Below are 15,876 nucleotides of genomic sequence, written 5' to 3'. Positions count from 1 at the left end.
CAAGAGCTCTCTATATTCCAAATGAATGTACCTAAGAGTTTTTGGTCTCAAAGTGTGCTCACTGCTACTTATCTCATCAATCGTCTGCCTAGTAGAGTACTTAGTGGTAAGTCCCCTCTTGAAGTGTTGAAAGGAAGGAAGATTGATATCTCTCACCTGAGAGTATTTGGTTGTGTTTGTTTTGTTCACATACAAGCTAAACAAAGAGGGAAACTTGACCCTCGGGCTGAAAAGTGTGTGTTTTTAGGATATTCATCCACTCAAAAGGGATACAAATGCTACAGCCCCTCTTCTAAAAAGATCATTGTCTCCAGGGATGTTAGATTCGATGAGAATACTCCTTTCTTTGCTAGGAAATCAGATGGTTACAGTCAGGGGGAGTCTTTATTTGATCTGTTTCCAACTCCCAATCTTCTTGTCAATGAGGATAGCAGACAGTCTTTCCATCATACTGCTTTAGTTCCAGCTTCGAGTTTCAGTCACCCTGTTGTTGGGGATTCCAGTCAGCATTCCCATCCTACTGCTCCGGTTTCAGAAGTTCTGGCAGTGCCTCCAAATCTAGATGTTGACCAATCTGAATTACCTGTGCAACCTGTTGTTGAGTCTCTTCCTCCACCTCCAGCTGTACCTCGTAGAAATCCTACGCGAGTACGAGGTCCTCCATCAAAGCTCCAAGATTATGTGACATATGCTGCGAGGTATCCAATGACTGCCTTCATCTCTTATGAAAGGTTCTCTTCTGCTCATTCTGCTTTTCTCAGCACCCTTGATGCTACTCATGAACCTCAAAGCTTTGATGAAGCAAATCAATATGAAGTGTGGAAACAGGCTATGGCAGATGAAATTCAAGCCCTTAATGAGAATAAAACATGGAGTGTGGTTAAGATTCCTCAAGGGAAGAAGGTAGTAGGCAGTAGATGGGTGTATAAGACCAACTTTCACTCAGATGGCACTGTAGAAAGACATAAGGCTCGATTGGTAGCTAGGGGTTTCACTCAAACCTATGGAGTTGATTACAAAGAAACCTTTGCTCCTGTTGTAAAAATGAGTACTGTTAGGGTTCTTCTTTCGGTTGCTGTGAATCATGGTTGGCCTCTTTTTCAAATAGATGTGAAGAATGCTTTTCTACATGGTGATCTTGAAGAGGAGGTTTATATGAAATTGCCTCCTGGTCACCCTCAATCTTCTGATCCTAATATGGTATGCAAACTTCACAAAGCCATTTACGGCTTGAAACAATCTCCTCGAGCTTGGTATGCCAAGCTTAGTTATGTGCTTGAAGAAGTTGGTTTTCATAGCAGCAATGCAGATTCCTCATTATTTGTTCGAATTGGTTCAACAAGTAAGCTTGTGGTGCTTATTTATGTTGATGATTTAATTGTGACAGGTGATAATCTAGAAGAGATTAATGTTCTCAAGCACTCTCTTCGTTGCAAGTTTGCTATTAAGGATTTGGGGCGTCTTAAGTACTTCCTTGGTATAGAAATGGCTACTTCTCATAAAGGATTGTTTCTAAATCAAAGGAAGTATGTTCTTGATTTGCTGAAAGAGTCAGAGTTGTGGGACAGCAAGCCTACTAGCACTCCCCTTGACAATAAGTGGGATAGCAAGCCTGCCAGCACTCCTCTGGACAGCAAGCTTCAGTTTGATACTTTAAGTCCTTTTCTCTCTGATGTGACCTCTTATCAAAGGCTGGTTGGTAAGTTAATCTACCTTACAATCACTCGGCCAGACATTACCTCAATTGGCTGACATCTTTACCAAATCTCTTTCCGCTGCTCAATTTCATCGACTCTTGGGCAAGCTTGGCTCAATGAATCCTCTTGATCCAGCTTGAGGGGGAGTATTAGAAGTTGAAGCATGATTTGTACTCTGGAAGTATGGCTGGGGTTTTGGCTATTATTCTTAGGATTTCCAGCTGTTCCTATTACTGTACATTTTATCTTTTACTTTGTACTTTACTTATATAGCTTCTCTTTATAGCTTATTCTTCTGTCCTTGTTGTCTGCTTCAAGAGTGAGTTTGGGTGTAAGAGTCTGTAAAGGAAAAGGAGATCTGTTTTATCTCAGTCTCATATATGTAGTGTAGATCTGTAAAGTCTTTCATGCCAAGAAGAAATATCAGAAAATTTCTGGAAGCTTTGCCTTCTGTTTTTTCTACAGATTCCTCCTTGCCCTCAGGATTCACCAAAGATTGTTCCATCTTATAGTTCAAAAAGCGAAGCGCTCCATTCACCCTCAGGATTAACCAAAGACCATTCCATCTTCTTGTCCAAAAAACGAAACGCTCCATTCTCCTCAGGATCAACCCCTTTTAAGCAAAGAAATTGACATTATCCTACAACAGTTTCATACAATGGACAAGGTTGTGAAAACCAAGTAGCTAAACAGGGTTTTGATCTATTCAAAAGAACTCTAATTTTTCGATACGAGGATTTGTGCAAGGCAATCTCATCCGAAGACAACTCCATTTATTATGTGTTTTGCTGAACAAGTTATCCTCGAGCAAGACTGGCCTTACACCATTCCTAACAATCAGACATCTGAGATGGCCTGCTACCCTGAGTTTGGTAACTAGTCTGGTTTAGCAAGGGATTATATAGGTAATAGAGGCAGCAATAAGCTAAGAAATCGGAACCATCTTTCCAAAATCAAGATTGATTGATATTTGGTACACCAACTTTTCAGTTTCAGGGAAGATACTGAGGATGTCCATGAACTACACTTTCAGACATGCAGATCTAGTGAGGGCTCATGTTTAATATTAGATTCTGAGCTAACATTTTTTTCCCATTGACATGTCAGATGGAATTTAAACATTATGAATGGTACTAAGAGAAAAGCATGGGAAGTTGTAAATGTTCCGCAGACAGAAGGAAACATGGCAGGCTTACTTGAATTGCGTGCTCTCTACTATAATTACTTGATAGAGATAGAAAGTACATATGGGATTTGATATTTGCAGCTTATTTGGAATCATACTGATTGCTGTATATAGATGACACTAGCATCAACAATATCCATCCTAGCGTGGGCTAAACACAATTTGTTGATAGACCATGACTGAAATATGAAACCTTTGCACAATTGACCATTACACATTTACCGACATCTATAAACAGAGAGGCTGGTGAAACCAAACCCGGGAGAAATGAGGAGTGACTTTCAGGAATTACACTAACTTGAACGACGAACCTCGCCACCTTGCCTTGTGCCTCTGCCATTGCTTATAGGAACGGAAGTTTGACTTGATAGTTGCACATCAGCTAGTGAAACAGATCCACTCTGAGAAAAAATCAATCCGACTGAACTACTTGAGGGGTTCCCAGAAGAAGGCATTCTAGCTGAAACTAATTCAGGTCGAAGCTCTGAAGAGGAAGAAGAAGCCAGAGTACCCAGCAAAGATCCAACCGGGTATGGAGCAACAGGCATATCGAGAGATGAAGCTGATGGGCTGTATCTCATAGTTCCCATTGGATGATCGAACTTGCAGGAAGACCCAAACTTGCAATGCCCATTTTGCAAGTAGAATGTACAAGGTTGCACACCCTGTCAGACATACAAAAACAACTTTGAATTTTGAATTCTGAATTCTATAAGTAGGAATGAGTAAAACTAAATGAAGCGAAGGATAGATCTGAAACAAGTTACATAAATTAGGAAAGAACATCACATCTTTAACAGGTTTATAAATATAACTGTCCAGCATCAGAACAAGGATAAAACACCAACAGAAATAACAATAAATATCTCAAACTCTGTATTGCTGAAAAAGGGACATGGCCTTTGCCGGAGAAGAACAGGGAGCATGGTTTTATGAAGATGTGCTGTGCTGACAGTTTTTGAGTGGTGTGATGTAGAGTAAAATGAATATTTGCATATGCAAGGTGTGAAGAGACGGACTCTACAGTTATTTTAAAAAAGCAGGCAAAAGTGAAATATAAAACAAAATGTTTAAACAGAGACCCTTCTGCCCAGGATCCAACAGCAATTCTCCCCCTTTCAACCAGCATAATTAGAGGGAAAAATATTAATTGTTATAATGCAAGTAGGGAGGCATAAACCAAAAAGCACGTAACTGCATGAGCATACACAGAGGACAGATTAACTAGTGTCATGACTCTAGGCACAAAAGCTTGCAGTTAAGAAACTTTGCCATGTTTTCTTAACCATCTCAAATGAAATTATGTATCATGTGTGGACTTTGGAGAAACAAAAGTTTAGGCATATTCTTTACCCAACCAGAGGCATACTTTGTTTGCAACTTAGAACTTACATTCTATGTACTGTTTAGTTCAATTCCAAAAATGACTGCACTACAACCTCACAACTACAGATTTGTACAAGGAGCATCAACTTTTTGGCACTCAATGTGGAAGAGATTCTTTCTACCCTTTATGACAAGAAGGTTCTGCTAAAAAGAGATCATATTGAAAGTAATACCTATTTATAACTGCAGAACCACCTCACATCAAAAACATGTTCAAATAAACTTTTTGGTTGCTCAGTTGCATGATTATGGTTGTACATTTTGCATAAATCTGAATATGATAAATAGTTACTCACTTCCCAATAAAAGAAAAATTATTATTTAGTCAGGCAAAAACAGTTATTGGGTTCTTCCAAGCTCTGACACTGGAAATTTAAAAAGGTTAAAGCTTCAAATCAGATACATATATAACTCAACATACCGGACGGAGAGGTAGACCAACTGGACTGAGGAGACAATTTGTCCTTGGTGCAATTCGATCTCGAGGATGATGGTACCGACAGGACGGTCCAAATTTACAGTCTCCAGTTCTCAGGTAATACTGGCATTCAGGTTCTCCAGGCCTCTCAGGGAAGGTTTGTTCATTTGGGCTGCTGCTAGAAGGGCCAACAGAAGATGGTACAGAGGTATAAGGTCTTGCAAGCGCATGGGGGGGAGAAGATAACTGTGTCAGTCCATACAAAGAGGTTGCTCCTACTGTGGGTTGAGCTCCAGGAGATAGTGCAGGACTTAAAGGCGCCTGCACCAAACAAACAAGTTACACTCACGTAACTAATTTCCACAAAGTCACAACATAGATATGTTTTTATCATACCGAATAAGGATTCCAGCTCGGAATAGGAACAACTCCTGGAGGAATCAAGACAGGACCGTAAGCCCCTTGCACATATGAACCAGGTAATAGTGGAGGCCTGGCCACTCTCAAACCAGTGGATTGGCCCCCAAATTGTTCTGGCATAGGAACAGAAGGAGACTGCACCGACTGATAAAATTGAGGTGCAGAGGCTGGTACTGTAGTTCCAGCAGGTTGTGGGTGATGGAATTTACAGGTTAAACCAAATTTGCATTGCCCCGTTTTCAAATAGTAGGAGCATTCACTCTCACCCTGTTACATTTTAAACAAAAATGAGCCATTTGCACCAGAAGTTCATCAAAATTTTGCATATGAATATGCAATAGTGGAGAGAGAAAGTCCATACCGGTCGTAGCGGGTAGCCATAAATATTTAGTGGAGCACGTGTCAAGGATCCACCTCCATGTTTCGGATGATGGAACTTGCAGGACGCACCAAATTTACAGGTCCCAGTCTTTAAATAATACTGGACATTAAGCAAAAAAATGTCATAAATTGATGTTACAGTTCGCATTGTAAACCATGGAAGAAATGCCAATTTGAAATCCTCAAATATATTTACTATACATCTGCATACCTGACATACAGGTTCACCCACTCTTTCTGGGTAGTCCCCTGTAGCTCTCACAGCCGCCACAACCTGAATATAGCATTAGCTCAAATCATTACATGACCAGTTTCTCAATATAATTTCAGCTATTAACGAAATCCAAGAAATGATATTGTTCCGTCGGCCCAAAGCACCAATATTAGGTCTAATCATTTCATCAAATACACACTTAACCAAACTAGGTGTAACAGAGACCCCCAAAGAAACATATCTCCAGAATCTGTCCCCATTCCAAGCTCCTCAGCTTTCTCTCTCAGCAAACAAAGAATCATCCAGTTTCACACAACGGGACAACATGCTGACTCCACATGAAGAAACTAAACTGACAAAAATCAGATTCGCTTAAACACTAGTTTCATACCAAACAACTCACATTTATGTCCAATATGTTCATCACACACAAATTTTACCTAATCTAGGTCTAACAATAACACCAAAGCCATACAATTCCGAAATTCACCCCTACTTCACCTACCATCTAAGTTTGGAAACAACAAGCTAAGTCAAACTAGTTAAAAATCACAAAGACAAGCTCAAGAACTGGTTCCAAACCAAACACAAGTAGAGGGCTTACCGCAGCACGATCACGAGGATGGTTGTACCGACACCTGACACCATATCCACAGAACCCGGTTCGCATGTAGTAAACACAGTTGGGCACACCAGGCCGCTCCGGGTACGATTCGGTGCTCGTCAGGCCCAATTGCCACATTTGCTCTACAAAATTCCACACCCACATTACCATCACTCAAAAAATTTCAAAACCCTAGAAACCCAAATCCCCCCAAATCAAACCCAAACTCACACACACCTTCGAGCCCGGTCTCGGCGGCGCCGGAGCTCCATTCCGGGTTGGACCCGTTTCTCGCGGGGCTCCGACCGTACAGCTCCATGAGTGGTGAAACGGCGTCGTTTAGTAGCTTTTATGTACACACTAAATAGAGGAAAAAGGAAAAGGAGAGAAGGGGGACGGATGTACAGGATTCCTCCTCACACCACCACCAACACCACCGCCACCGCCACCGCCACACGACTGATCGGAGAGCTCGATCGAGTGAGTGTAGCCCCCGACCAAAAAAAAAAACCCAAAGACAGAAAAAAAAACACAACAGACAACAACACAAGTAACGGAGAAACAAAGAAAGGGGAAAGCTAAAGCTCAGAGCTTTCTCTCTATTAAGAGAGAGAGCGACCGTATATCCGTACGGTCTGGTATTTTGGCCTTTTTGGCTTCACACACACACCTTCACTTACACTCTTTACTTTCTCTCTCTCTCTCTCTCTCTCTCCCCCTCTGTCTTTTTGGTTTTTGGGTTTTTTTGTTTTTTTGAAATAAAGCGCATCTGGAAAGCTTGGGTAACTTTCGGAACCGACGCTTGGGAGGGAGCGCTGAAGTTACGTTGCAGCCCTTAGGGGGTTCTGACACGTTACACGTTGGTTCAGGAAAGGGCGGGGGTAGAATGGTCAATTTGAGATTGGGGAGTGGAGGAGCTTTTCCGAGTTGGGAAGGAGTCGACTCACTAGTTAGGTGTTAGCGCGGTACGGCGCGCGGTCGGGGTATATAGAAAATGGCGCTAAAATCTATATTATTGGGTGGAAATGGGATTAAGGGGTTGGTAATCATAGGTTTCCACGAATATCAAATGTTAATTATCGACCGTCGAGTGGTTTGGTTTTAGTACGAGTGCTTCATTACCTAGGCAGCTACGCTTTTCCTGTGTGTTTCTAGTGTCACGTCTCATTTATGGTGACAAAAAAATGGGTCATCTACTTAGAATCAGATTTGCCAACCAGCAAACCTGATGACCAACACTGACCAACCAATCATCTCTCTTTCTCTCTTTCTCTCCCTGTCTCTGCTCTCTCTCTGCTCTCTTTCTTTTCTGATTGGCTGGTCAGTGCTGGTCATCAGGTTTGCTGGTTGGCAAATCTGATTCTCATCTACTTTCCCTCTTGCTCTACTATGGAGAGGGGAAATACGTAAACCTAAACTTGGCTTTTATTTTTTGTATTATTTAAAAAATTGACAATGAAATGTTATCTACGAGATTCACACACAAATTTACCTTTTATAACACTTGCTCAAATTTTTGAAATGTTATGCCTTACGTTTATGCGTATTGATTCAACAATAACTACTAGATGTATTGTAACAAGCATAATCAAGCTATTATTCATTGCAAGTAAGTCGAACTATAAAGAGAAAATAAATCTAGGTTGCAACACTCCACCACCTCACCTAGCAGCACAACTCTGGTGTTGCTCTCTTACAATCTCATCCATCGTTGTTATGCCATAAATTAAGGTTCCACACAAGCTCCTATTCTGCAGCATGACAACTTGACTGATAAGGGATTGGTCGGAATTCCTTGCTTAAAGAACGTCACACTTGAAAAGCTAATATGAAACCATAGCACACGTCTTGTATTTTTTTTTTCCCTTCTTGTCTAAAAATGGCTTATAAAATCAATTACCTAAGGGTGTGTTTCATATGGATCAAATATGTTGTGCCAGCCATGGAAACTCGGAGAGTTTACGAGTGAGCTTACACTTACTCTCATCCTCTTTGATTGGTAGGCGGTCCTTCATTGTTGAGCGGTTTCTTTGTCTTATTATTTGGATTGAAAAGAATATACTCTTCGACAAATTGCGTTTTGTTTTGCCATAGATATATTTTTAGACGTTGCATAAAGAACCGCACTCAAGCTTTAGATCAATGTCCCCCAAAAGCAAGAGCGTAAGGAGTAGGCACTTTGTGGGTTTTTTTTTTTTTTCTTAGTTTAAAGAAGGATTTTTTTGTTTCGCAACCTAAAGAGGAGTACCGAATTCAATTCAGTAAATTCTGGTAAACTGATTCTCAAAGCTTGCACGGTAATCAAGTACTTCTTAAGCGGGAAGTCAGGCTTGTTAGAAGGGTAAGATCCATTTCCGAAAAAAAAATGAAAGTATTTTCTCTTTCATGTCTTCTCCCCCTCCATAAACTGCGTACATCTCACTCGAGGAATCGTGCAGGCCCAACCTCCCCCCTTTTTATGAGTTTTTAATAATTCATCATAGATGTTTCAATAAAGAAAATGTAATGCCAAAACAATAATTACGCACACTAGTGAGACACATCTTGAGTTGGAAACCCAAGAACAAAACCATGAGAGTGAGGCCAAAGCAGACAATATCCCGCTGTGTGTTGTGCTGTTTCAGTCACACCGTAATTGGTGTGACTAGGCTACTACCAGACAAGCATTGCTTGGCATATTGGTGTGTTGTCGACTTTGAGCTGTGAGGTTTCGCTAAAAATAAACAAACAATAAGTTCATAGGTATCATTTGCGGATCAATACAATTTCTTTTTAAGCTTAGTGGCTTTTTCTTGTTTAAGTATAAAACTACTATATTTTTTTCTTGTCACACTCGTCCCATGATGATGTCAGGGAGATTTCAACTCTTGACTTTTACAGTGTCAATTATTTCGCATAAAAATTCACAGTCTCTATTGTTCTTCACACTATTTACTAGTCAAGGACATCCTCACATTTTGCTGCTCAATTTGATTATATTGTGTTCATCATATGTTTCGTAAGGTTAACTTTGTAGCAGACTATCTTGCTGATTTTGCTCATTCCCACCCGGCTCCTTCGATTTGGTTTATGTTAGCGTGAGTCATGACACAAGATTAAGAGTAGAATATATTGTAAATATGATATTTAATATAATTAATATTTATATAATCCACGTGTCACGTTTGTCGTTGTTTAACGGTTTCACCGTTTTCTCGTTGTTGTGCTGAGAGATTGGGCTAGAAGAAAAAAACGTGGGCTTTGTGTATTACTGGAATCCATTAATAGCTGCTCTATCCTAAGCACACCTCACAACGGAACTTATCCACACCCCGTCGCCTTAAAAAGAATCAAAATCTCCTCCATTTCCAACCACTCCGCCTTACCGCGCTTTTCTCCCCCACGGCGGCAATGAGCGGCCTCACCACCACCTCCGCACCGCCGCGATTACTCGCATTCCCTCCACGACGCCGTTTCACCCACCACTCATGGACTTCCCTTTCCATCCCCAAACCTCATCCCAGAGCTCCACGAATCACTTGCATGGCGGTCAGTCCATTCACCACTTAGTAACTTCTTCATTCAGTTTCTGCTTGGTAATTAACGAACTGAGGTTATAGGAGTAATTTCATGTGTTAATCCTGGTTGAATTTGCAGGCACCGTATTTGATTACGAAGCTGGAATCTGCGGAGAAGACATGGAAGGAATTATCGGTATGATTTTTAGTTACCGTGATTAGAATGGATAGGTTTAAATTAGTAAATATTTTACTGCGAATTTTTACTTGCTTTGTTGTTAGATTTGAGTTTTTCTGATAGAGAAGGGAATTAAAAATTGAATTAGGTCAAGCTAGCTGATCCAGACATCGTGTCGAATCCCAGTGAGTACCAGAGGCTGGCGCAATCCGTGGCGGAGCTCGATGAGGTATTGCAGAGTTTAGATTAACATATTTTGTCTGATTGAGTTCATTTCGGATTTCGCTGAAGGCGGTTTTGTGCTGTTGGGCAGGTTGTGTCAATTTATAAGGAGTATAAGGACTGTGAGAAGCAGTTAGAGGAGAGTAAAGGTTTGCTGCAATTTGACTATTTGAGTAGAGTTCTGGTTTCGAATATGTTCAAGGTATTTTAGTGCTGAAGTCCTTGTTTATGACGCAATGTATCAGCTTTGGCGGATGAGGATGGAAATGATGAAGAAATGGCGGCTATGATTTCGTACGAAATTGAATCTTTGTCCAATCAAATCAAAGAACTTGAGGAGAAGCTTAAGGTACGTTATGGTGTAATTTGATATAATATTGTTGATATGGTGAGCCTTGTATTAGGCTATTAGCAGTTAGATTGGTGCTCCTCTTTCCGAGTAACAGTTGTTCCTTGTCCTGATATTTGGAATGATTTTTTAATTTTTTTAATAATGTTACATGTTATATTAACAGACGAAACTCCTTCCTACAGACCCTCTTGATGCCAGAAATATAATGCTTGAAGGTAATTTCATATCTTCCCTTTTGAGTAAATTGTTTTATTTGATTAATTGTGAGCCACGTATCATTTTCTACTGAGTAAACTGCTCTACTTTACTCGGGTGGTCTGAACTACGGCAAGTATATGGTAGACAATGCAATGACTGTTTAGGTTCACCATGTTCTTCCTACTACATATAGATCAGCTTTTTTCATTATTATGCTGGCGATGATGGTACCTGCCCATCAATTTCATTTTAACTAAAAATAGCATTGTTCCTTGCTACAGTAAGGGCTGGTACTGGTGGTGATGAAGCTGGAATCTGGGCAGGTGATCTTGTAGGTATATGTTTTTTTTGTCCTTTAAAATCTATAGGGAATCTACCTTTCTTGCATACAACACCAAACTGGTGATAAAGAAAGAAAAGAATACCAGGAAAAAATCGTACAAGTATTTTGCAAAATTTCCTGGCCTTGAATGTTTGTCTCTCCCAAATGAGAAAAGCTATAACAATGGGCTAGGTAACTTAGGTTTTGGACAAGCTTGTTTCAGCATCTATCTATGTGGATAAACTTGTTACGACACCAAGCTCGCTTTATATGTTTTGTTTTCAATGACACGCATTATAGGCCTAAACAAGTATTCTTTTAGTCCATGAAGTCATTCCTTCAAGTTGTTTTTGAGCATACCTTGATGCTTCTGCATTTATTTATTTATTTATTTTTATTTCCTGACCCAGGTTCGTATGTATGAGAAGTACTGTGAGAGGAACAATTGGAAGTTCAACCCAGTTTCAAGCACAGAGGTATTTTTGCTGCCATTTTTAAGGAGGTATATCCTATTGCTCTTGACATGACTGATAGAGCTTTCTTTCTTTCTTTTAGGCTGAAAGAGGAGGATACAAGACCTATGTGATGGAGATAAAAGGAAAGCGTGTATACAGCAAATTAAAATATGAGTCTGGTGTTCACCGGGTTCAACGTGTTCCTCATACGGAAACACAGGGTCGTGTGCATACTTCCACTGCAACTGTTGCCATCATGCCTGAGGTATCTTATCTTTTGCACAAAATACTCAATTTTACATTGGATCTGGATTTTGAAAGATTCAATAAAGTGTGCTCAAGTTTGTATACCCATTACTAACATTGGTCCACCAATGTTCCAAGTTCTTTACATTGACTATCTCGAAAAGGTGGTACTTCATTTGGATTCTTCCTGATGAGGAAAACAGTGATATGCATTATCTTTTACTTTCTTTGCCATTCTTCCCCACTTTCATTGCCATTAGTAATAAATTAGTTTACCCTCTAATATGGTTGAATATTGTCCCTTTATCTGCTACAAAATTTCCGTTTGGATGTACTGTTTTAATGAATTTGAGTAGCACCATCTACTTTCCTCAATCTGTATCCAGATGGCTTTATAATATTTATAGTTTTAAATTCATCCCCTTACCTCAAAATTGTTGAAGTCAAGCTTGCTGTGGCAACCGGAATATTCTGAATCTTGTTTTTTGTGACTAATATTCTACGTTACTCTTGATTGTATCATTCATGTTACCTTATTTATAGTTCTTCTGTGCCATATTGTAGGCGGATGAAGTTGAGGTGGTTATTGACCCAAAAGATATTGAACTGACAACAGCAAGGTCTGGGGGAGCTGGAGGTATTTGTTTATTGTAGAATTGACATTGTTTTGCATACCTCAATTTGGTAAGAGGAAAGGACTCCTTATATGCCACAACTTTATGCAACATTGTCATGCAGGGCAGAATGTCAACAAGGTGGAGACAGCTGTTGATCTTGTCCATAAGCCAACTGGCATCCGCATCTTTTGTAGTGAAGAGAGGTCTCAACTTCAGAACAAGCATCGTGCTTTTCAGTTGCTGAGAGCAAAATTGTAAGTGCTGATTAAATCCATGTTTTAGGTGCCCTCAGAATGTTACTTTGATTGGTAACATGTTGACTGAGTTGAAAACAATCATTTCTTTCAAACATATATGTCTTGCTTCCACCCGGCTTTTCTTTTGTGCAGTTTTGATGATCAATGACCATGTTTCAGGTATAAAATAAAACTGAGGGAGCAGCAGGAACTGATTAGGAATCAACGGAAATCACAGGTATCTGTTACTCGTTTAGCTTAGAAACTATTTAAGATGCATATGACTAGTACCTTGGTGTGAACATTTGCATCACATATATGTTTTTTGTGATGAGGGTATAGAATGTGACCTCTAGGCAAGAGCCTCCCATCTCTCTCTCTCTCTCTCTCTCTCTCTCTCTCCACACACACACACACACATAGAACAATACTACAATTACATTATTTAGGTAATGATTTAGGCACTAGATTAACTACATTAATGATGTTGTATTCTTGAAATGCAGGTTGGGACCGGTTCTCGTGCAGAAAAGATTCGAACATATAATTTCAAGGTACTAATAACTAGTTAGATTTATTTTCTCATGTCATCAATTTTAAGTTTACTGCCACTGAAGTCTCGAAGATAGGCTTATTGACAATATAGTGTTGGTAAAAAATTGATTTGACTGGCTGCTTAAGAAACTATCTGATTCAAAAGGTTTCAACTATTAGATTTAGAGTCCCAATAATTGTATAAAGTTTTTAAACAAGTGTCAGTCTGGTCAAGTAATTTTGTGAACTTAGCCTAACCTGTATGAGACTAGTGTGTACAAAATCTCTTCATGATTATGTTGTTACGTTTGGGGAAGTTATTTACTCTTTTGTTTATTGATTCAGGACAATAGAGTCACTGACCACCGGTTGAAGATAAACTATGAGCTCACCGGTTTTCTTGGTGGTGATATAGATAACGCAATTCAGGTATTTCTCTAGTAAGATGTTTCCATTTTCTACATTGATACATACTGTAGGAAGGATAGAGGTTCATGACATTTTAAGTTAGACTTTACGCTGCAATTGATTTTCCTGCTTTTTTGCAGGCCTGTACTTCTTTGGAGCAAAAGGAGCTTCTGGAAGAACTTGCTGAATCTGTAGGAGCTCCAGCTGGGTAATAGAAAACCATCTGAAGCCTACATTAATTGTTGTAAGATTCACACTGTTCTTCCAGATAATCTGTTATGAGAAAACCGTTTCTTTTCTTTTTCTTTCTCATTTTTTTTTTTTGGGAAGAATAGCTGAGGCTCAGATCCCATTTGGATATGTAGTTTTTGAATCCCATTATCTGTAAAGATCAAACTCATGAGGCACGGCACCTAAATTATAGTTCATAATCCAAACCAAGATGATTATAAGACAGATGTATATTGACCGAGATAGTTGGATCAAACTCCTCAATTTATTCGTAGGCATTATGTATGATAGAGCATAGAAGTCTGGGAGTGCAAGTATGCAAGTGCTGCTGCAACTTCCTTTGCAATTTAACCGCAGATTTTTCATGACTGTCTGCTTGAGGACGAGTGAAGATGGCTTGAAAGAGTCCCATTTGGACTTCAGTCTCCGAACAACAACTCAATAGTCGAGGCAAATCTGCAATGTTGTTGCTCAAATTACTAGGGGTGCCGGTAATGATCATCGTGCTTGCATTGCAACCAACAATAGTGATCATGTTTAACTTACTTGAGATGTAAAAGTAGTCGGACGGCGTCCCCATAGCAGATTCTACCCATCTATTTTCGTGGGGGCCTCCCGGAAACAAGCTTTTGTCACAGGGCTAGACACACGCAGTTCGTGAACTTTCAGTTTTATTACGAGTCCAAGTTGTTTACGAACAAGTTTTAATTTGGGAAAAGGAATTCAAGTTGGCAAATATAAAAGAAAACTAGGTAGGGCCGCTTATACAAACCTAATCCTATAAGAGTTGGGAGACCTAGCTAGCTAGTATTCTTGCATCTCAAGTTTCCAAAGCCCTATATATACAATTCGATCACCCCGAAAAAAAAAAAACATACTTTCTTCTTCTCTGCCATGGCTAATAAAGCAGTAGTACCATGCCTTCTTCTGTGCTTTCTATTCGCAACCTTGTTCATATCAACTGCTAATGGAAGCACAACCTTCTCCTCCAACCCAACCGACGACGCTCAAGACGCCCTCCTCATCACAAGGTTTGTTAAACGAGATCAAGAACGCGTGCAACACTTCGCTGCGAGACGTGGAGGTCTGACCCAGATGCAGATGCAGGATGAGCCTCTCAAACCGCGCGTTCCGGATCTCCGACATATCGCCGTAATTCCTTGTTCGTTGGTCCCGCATATGCTGGGATGCGACAAATTCCAGAAGCTCGGGAAGAACAAGTTCATCTTTTAATTTGTTACTTTGGGATTCTTTCATCAATTCATCGTTAGAACCCCTAGCTAGCTAGCCTCTCTGTTGTTCTTGGAATATTTTGTTAAGATGTTTGTCCGTTTATAGTTCAGTTGTATTAGTTATATAGGGTTGTCACTCATCATTTTCATTGTTTTTGTTAATGAAATTCAAAGGCGAGCAATATGAACCAAGATTTTTCGGTCACAGATTGGTATATATTCGATCAATTCTCCTCGATCAAGTCATAGTTTCTCTTTTCTTTCTTTCTAAGTTTCTATGTTATTTATGAGATGAAAATTTCGTTAAAATGAGTGACATACTGAAATTACATACAAAATGCATGTTCTACTTCTAGCCCAATAAGACATGATAAGAACGTTTATTACTTGAGTATTTTTGCCTTCCACACTGGGCATGGGTCATGACACAGAATGACAAAAACATCATGAACGAACTCATTGTTGATGTTAGTTTATGTAGTTATCTATGAGGCAATAGATCACCTCAGTTGTTGAATCAACTTCTCTTCTGAAGATTTAATGCAATAGTTATCTAAGCAGGGAGTTAGTACACTCGATCTCATAACAAAATTTCAGGTTCAACAGTGCAAACATTTTCTTAATCGAAAAAAAAAACAATGCAAACATTTTTTTTTTGATAGATCGACGCTGCAAACAGTTGAGTTTCCGCTTTTTGATTGTCTTGGGGTTCAAAACCACTGTAACAAAATTTCAATTTTGGGAATTGATAAGACTACATTTTCAATGGAATCAAATTTGCCAACCAGTAAATTTGATGACCACCATGACCATCAAATCACAACCACTCATCTCTCTCTCTC

The 15,876-nt window shown here is 39.6% G+C and overlaps 2 protein-coding genes across 2 annotated transcripts; one reads left to right on the top strand and one right to left on the bottom strand.

The window, feature by feature from the left end:
• Window positions 1-2,935: 2,935 nt before the first annotated feature.
• On the bottom strand, window positions 2,936-6,854 carry LOC101304932 (zinc finger CCCH domain-containing protein 32-like). The gene is made up of 7 exons (XM_004309634.1): window positions 6,544-6,854; window positions 6,307-6,449; window positions 5,700-5,762; window positions 5,469-5,588; window positions 5,084-5,374; window positions 4,691-5,008; window positions 2,936-3,548 (listed from the first exon to the last, which is right to left on the bottom strand). Exons 1-7 carry the CDS (start codon window positions 6,623-6,625, stop codon window positions 3,177-3,179), a joined length of 1,389 nt encoding a protein of 462 aa, XP_004309682.1. The 5' UTR covers window positions 6,626-6,854; the 3' UTR covers window positions 2,936-3,176.
• Window positions 6,855-9,602: 2,748 nt separating this feature from the next.
• Window positions 9,603-13,783, top strand: LOC101314047 (peptide chain release factor 1-like). Its single transcript, XM_004309660.1, has 15 exons — window positions 9,603-9,834; window positions 9,943-9,999; window positions 10,130-10,210; window positions 10,295-10,352; window positions 10,449-10,552; window positions 10,719-10,770; window positions 11,035-11,084; window positions 11,486-11,551; window positions 11,631-11,795; window positions 12,341-12,413; window positions 12,515-12,647; window positions 12,810-12,867; window positions 13,136-13,183; window positions 13,509-13,592; window positions 13,712-13,783. The coding sequence occupies exons 1-15, from the start codon at window positions 9,697-9,699 to the stop codon at window positions 13,781-13,783; spliced, it is 1,239 nt and encodes a 412-aa protein (XP_004309708.1). The 5' UTR covers window positions 9,603-9,696.
• The last annotated feature ends 2,093 nt before the right edge of the window (window positions 13,784-15,876 follow it).

This window comes from Fragaria vesca, unplaced genomic scaffold, assembly GCF_000184155.1.
Source record: "Fragaria vesca subsp. vesca unplaced genomic scaffold, FraVesHawaii_1.0 scf0513018, whole genome shotgun sequence".
In the NCBI taxonomy this organism is placed as follows: domain Eukaryota; kingdom Viridiplantae; phylum Streptophyta; class Magnoliopsida; order Rosales; family Rosaceae; genus Fragaria; species Fragaria vesca.
Note: the sequence above shows the minus strand (reverse complement) of the source record. Positions and strands in the feature narration are given on the sequence as shown.

Coding starts and splice junctions, on each gene's coding strand:
- LOC101304932 (XM_004309634.1), bottom strand. CDS start 6,625: ATGGAGCTGTACGGTCGGAGCCCCGCGAGAAACGGGTCCAACCCGGAA. Junction 5,589..5,699: donor TGGGTGAACCTGTATGTCAG/GTATGCAGATGT, acceptor CTTAATGTCCAG/TATTATTTAAAGACTGGGAC. Junction 5,375..5,468: donor ATGGCTACCCGCTACGACCG/GTATGGACTTTC, acceptor AAAATGTAACAG/GGTGAGAGTGAATGCTCCTA.
- LOC101314047 (XM_004309660.1), top strand. CDS start 9,697: ATGAGCGGCCTCACCACCACCTCCGCACCGCCGCGATTACTCGCATTC. Junction 10,000..10,129: donor AGACATGGAAGGAATTATCG/GTATGATTTTTA, acceptor AAATTGAATTAG/GTCAAGCTAGCTGATCCAGA. Junction 13,593..13,711: donor ATATAGATAACGCAATTCAG/GTATTTCTCTAG, acceptor GCTTTTTTGCAG/GCCTGTACTTCTTTGGAGCA.